The following is a 5,586-nucleotide window of genomic DNA, read 5'->3' as shown; positions in this document are numbered from 1 at the left end:
TACAACAAATCATGTTTTTCTGTGCGATTCGTGATCCAAGCCGGCCGCTGTGGCCGAGCACCTCTAGGCGCTTCAGTCTGGAACCGCTTTGCTGCTCCGGTCGCAGGCTAGAATCCTGCCTCTGGCATGGATGTGTATGATGTCCGTAGGCTATTTAGGTTTAAGTAGTTATAAGTCTAGGGGACTGATGACCTCAGATGTTAAGTCCCATAGTGCTCAGAGCTATTTGAAGCAATTTTTTTTCGTGATCCACCGTTAGACACCGCGGCATTCATCTTTCACACATTTTTGAATATCCAAGAGTGCGGATAACTGCATCCACACTTCTTTTGCTGATTGTCATATGCAGCGCCAACTGCGGAGTCGTAATGCGTCTGTCCTCGCGAATGACAGCTCGCTCCAACACGTCGGGTGTGACAGCCGTGGATGGTCTCCACAATCGCTGCAAATCGTGGAGCTCTGCCGAACCGCCTTCTGATGACTTCACCCTCCGTGCCCAGTGACTAACTGTACTTCTGTCAACAGCAGATGCTCCATAGATTTTGCACAAGCGTCTGTGAATATTCCCCATAATTTCTTTCTCTGCATTGAGGAATTCAATGCCGGCACGTTGCTTGTAACGTGCGTCACCTACAGACGCCATTTTGAAACTGTCCTGCAGCTGCGCTATTTGTCGGAATTGACGGAAACTTGGCGCGCTACTCAGGAGACTTCTAATAATACATACGTAACATTTCGCATTCGTGGAATTGTTTTCAGCTGAGAAAAAATATGCGGTGCATTACTTTCTAGGCAACCCTCGTAAATGTGGACGTATTAAAAAGGCAGCTGTCCAATGATTTTTCCGAACTGTAGTACGGTTTCCATCGTAAATGTTCCTTGACTTACCTGGAACAAAGCGGAAGAGAGAGAGAGAGAGACAGACAGAGATATCGTTACCCATCGACTTTGCCCTACGCACCCGTCTTCTTCAGCAAATAAATCCCTAACTCTTAAAACATTTCTTTGCTTCCAACGCCCATTGACAAAGCTGGGGACACGCTGTCAGAAATGATGGAGCATACACTAAAATTTCTATGTTTAAGGAATCCAGGAAAATAATTGAACGATTTTTCAACTCTGTCACTGCTCGAATGTGTAGGACATACGTTCCATACTTTTCCTTTTCGTTAATCAAATACAACTGTTTTACTCGGCTTTCATTTAGTTGCTGTTGTCTCCACTGCCTGTAACATTGATTCACCAATTTAAGTGTTAGATAATGTTATATTTCATCATTTTCTTCATGTTTGTGTTCCAATAATGGCGATAGAACTGGCGAGAGAGTAATATTTTATTAAGGGCTTTAAGTGAAAGAGAAATTGTTTCAACGTATTCCAATAAAGAAGAAGAAAAAGTGAGAAAAAGTGAATGTAGTTACATTCCTGCTGACAGTGTAGGTTGCGCAGTCTTCTTTTCTGTGGCCATCTAGATGTATTTGAGGCTATATAACTAAAGTGGTTTCTATGTACGTGGTAAGGTATTAGTACTATTATTGTTGCAGTGCGACAAAAATGTATTCCAAATGACAGAATCAAGTGTATTACTACTGTCTGTTGCTATGGTTGGGAAACCGTCAATCAACAACACAGTTTCATAGAATACAATAACAAAAATTAGTATTGTAATACTGTTTTATTAACTCACATAGGAATAAATTATCGTGGATATATAACTGTATGATTATATATTACAGCAGTTCGATTCGCCATTTCTATTGTTATTGTAAGACTGCATCATTTATATTTATCTCTCTACGCCAAAAGTTGTTTATTCTTCCCATTACTCTGAGAACACAATCACTTTTGACACAAGTAATCTGAATTTACTATTTATATCTTTTATGGATTTCATTGTGGCTGCGACAAAACTGAAGCAAAGTAACAAAATTAGGATAATGAAGGTAGATATTGACCTCTGTTTTCACAGTTACGAAACTACAGCTTGAAGCACTTACATGTACGAAACTATGACGCAAGTTAGCTACAGTCACTGGCGAGTATTCACAATCGCATCCTTCATCTCGCTGTTTAGAGGGACATAGAGCTAAACATAGACTTCAATACCTTCTGCTTTGTGACACTCGTTCCTCGCGATGTGCACATTTTACAGAGAATGTAACTTCTTGATGAATTGTTCCTTCACGATACTATACACAAAATAAAGACATGTAATAAAGCTTCCAACACAGAAGTTTTATTGTCCCTAGCGCAGTTGATATATATCCAGATTACTGTCTTCAGACCAGCACAACTTCGCTGAAACTGGTAGTCAAGATATTTATCAACTGCGATCTGGTCAATAAAACTTCTATTTTGGAAGCTTTTTACACTGATATAGCTCTCGCTCTCCTTCTGACAGTGTCAGACAATTACATTAAATCAAGACTTCATAGTAAAATGACGCGTAATATCCCTCATATTACGTTGGCGGGAATGTGCTCATATTATTGGAATTTATAAACAGAAAATTTAATAAGGAGCTAAAAATTAAAAACAGTTTTGATGTAAGACGGATCTGCATTTGTAAATATGACTATAAGCAAAACCGTTAGATCAACAAAAGCATTCTTTGATACTCACTAGAGTCACTAGTTCTTCAATCATGAAACGAACTGTGATACGAATTTGGAGCTAAGCATCCAAACAGCACCATGGTTATAACACATTTATTCACTATTTACGTAGTAGTTTTTGTCCCTTTAATAGCGTTTTTGTCTCCCTAACATTCGTTTCTACTATATAATTTTCCCTTTTTTTCCATTACAGTTGCGAGTTCCGCTATTAACACGTAACTGAAAAATTATTGATAATTTTTTTTTCTTTTTGCACGAATTAAGATTTTAGGTGCACCATAGAAGTTACAGAACAGTCCAAAAATTTAAGTTTCAAAGCGAAATCCGGGTTCAGCCAAGTAACTTCTCCATCATTCGTAAGACAGTGTATTACTCAGTATTAATAAGCTAGACATTTTTATAGCCATTTATCATGAAATCTGGCACTGGAACTACTGTAGTGGTAAATGTTTGCAACAATAAACGCCTTGCCACGTGTTACTCAACACCTGGCAAGTCCTACGTTTCTTCACTTTTATAAAGGTTAACATAGTGAGATCTGCTCTTCGTGAGCTCGCAGTTTCGTATAAATCCTGACAGTGATTGTCGAGTGAAAGAATTTTACAAGTATTGAAACGTCGCTGATGGATTGACAAACAACGGCTAGTCCACGTTCGAAGTCACTGAGCTCTCGTGACCATCCATTCAGGGACGTTTCTATACTTGTAAAATTCTTCCACTCGACTATTGGTGAAGTGACTGCGAAATGGGAAAGTGACCGTCTCTCATAACAGGAACAAAATACCTGTCAAAAGGTGCCTGAACAGTGCTCTGTGGTGACATATCGCACAGGTGAGTCGCACTCTTCAGAATTCAAATGTCTACGTAGTTAGTGTCCACCCAGTTACTCCACATTGTGTGACATTGTCCTGCCGAGGTGCCCTCTACTTGTCGATACCCGAGTCGCCTCGGCCCCCACAGACTCCAGATGCCACCCCCACAGCGGATGCAGCTGCCGCCATCGGGGCGCTGCTTGAGGGCGCCTTCTTCTTCAGAATGCCGAGGTCGGTGACCTTCTCCAGGAAGGACCTGTGCGCGGTCAAGACGTCGGTGGACCCGGCGTCCTTTTTGAGCTCCTCCATGTCGCGCTTCAGCTTGGCGCGCCGGTTCTGGAACCACGTGATGACCTGCGCGTTGCTCAGGCCGAGTTGGCCCGCGATCTCGTCGCGGTCCGCTGGAGACAGGTACTTCTGGTACAGGAAGCGCTTCTCCAACTCGAAAATCTGGTGGTTGGTGAACGCCGTGCGCGACTTCCGCTTCTTCTTCGCCTGCTGCCGCGAGTTGAACAGGTTCAGGTGGCTGGCTTGGCCCTCTGCAACACAAAGCAACAACATTGACGTTAGTACTCTTTCCCTTACTTTCCATTTCATTATTTACTTCAGTTTTTATTCACATATTAAATCCAGAGTAGTCTTCTTTTGATCCATCTAAATTTGGTTGATTATTGACTGAAAAGGACACACTTTGTTGGTCCTTTTTTTCTGTTTCTTTTCTGATCTGACAAATAAGTTTTGCCTTTGTATATCCGTCTTTAGATGGACAGGGGGACGATAGTTGTTACTATGATTAGTGGGGTATCAACGAACTCTTTAGCTACATTTAAAGGTTATACTTCCTTTGCTTTTCATTTCGGTGCTACAACGCGTTATCTTCATAGCCCTCTATGATAAACTCGGTAATCTTTGGAAAAGACGTGCAACCGCTATAAAATAAATCCATAGCGAGCGCAATCTGCGATGATGAATATCGCGCTTCCTGTTTTTGGTAGTGCCAGCGCCAGTATCTCTACACGACTCTTTGAACCTGTTTTCCGTGTGTAAAGCACACAGTATGGGTCCCAAGAGACATCTCTGAGGGACTCTTGAAATGGAAATGAGCGTTTGGCGTCATTGGCCGGGAGGCCCCTTATGGGGCAGGTCCGGCCACCTTGGTGCAGGTCTTGTAACATTCGACGCCACATTGAGCGACCGGCGCGCCGGATGGGGATGAAATGATGATGAAGACAACACAAGACCCAGTCCCTAAGCGGAGAAAATCCCCGACCCAGCCGGGAATCGAGCCCGGGACCCTTAGAACGGCAGGCCGTCACGCTGACCATTCAGCTATTGGGGTGGACACTCTTGAAGTATATGCGCTATTTGATCAAAAGTTTATGGACACCCCTAAGTAGTCTATGTTACGAGATGCTGACCCGTCTGTGTAAAAGGAGCCGGAGAATATTCTGTTGTCAGTAGACAATCAGTAACAGAATGGACTGGTGACGACAGCTCAGTGACTTCGAAAGTGGACTAGTCATTCGATGAGACGTGAGTAACAAATCCGTCAGGGATGTTTCAATACATGTAAAGTCCTTACACTCGACTATTGGTGAAGTGAGTGTGAAATGGGAAAGTAAAGGAACAACCAGAGCTACACCAAGACCACTGGACCCCATGTACTGAAGGACGTGGAACGTCGAGCGGTGCGGATTGTGGTTGAAACAAGTCGTACGAAGTCTGCGAAAGAAATCGCTCAGTAGTTCCAAAGTGCTACCGCCAGTGAAGCCAGGACAATGACTGTGCCAAGAGGGTTAAAAAGAATAGTATACAATGATCGATCACCTCCTCGTAAGCCACAAATCTCTGAAATGGTGTAAAGAGCAACGCCACAGGACAGTTGATGATTGGATGGTTTCAATGCCTCTGAGCACTATGAGACTTAACATCTGAGGTCATCAGTCCAGTAGAACTTTACTTAAACCTAACTAACATAAGGACATCACACACAGCCATGCCCGAGGCAGGGTTCGAACCTGCGACCGTAGCGATCGCGCGGTTCCAGACTGAAGCGCCTAGAACCGCTCGGCTACACCGGCCGGCCAGATGATTGGAAACGAGTGATTTGGAGTGACTCACGCAATACCCTGTGTCAATCCCATGAAGTCTTCGGGTTCG

The 5,586-nt window shown here is 43.2% G+C and overlaps 1 protein-coding gene across 1 annotated transcript; it reads right to left on the bottom strand.

Moving 5' to 3' along the window:
• Window positions 1-2,668: 2,668 nt before the first annotated feature.
• Window positions 2,669-4,023, bottom strand: LOC124606021 (transcription factor LBX2-like). The gene has a single exon (XM_047137984.1). The coding sequence runs from the start codon at window positions 4,021-4,023 to the stop codon at window positions 3,538-3,540; it is 486 nt and encodes a 161-aa protein (XP_046993940.1). The 3' UTR covers window positions 2,669-3,537.
• Between the last annotated feature and the right edge of the window lie 1,563 nt (window positions 4,024-5,586).

This window comes from Schistocerca americana, chromosome 3 (assembly GCF_021461395.2).
Source record: "Schistocerca americana isolate TAMUIC-IGC-003095 chromosome 3, iqSchAmer2.1, whole genome shotgun sequence".
Classification (NCBI taxonomy): domain Eukaryota; kingdom Metazoa; phylum Arthropoda; class Insecta; order Orthoptera; family Acrididae; genus Schistocerca; species Schistocerca americana.
Note: the sequence above shows the minus strand (reverse complement) of the source record. Positions and strands in the feature narration are given on the sequence as shown.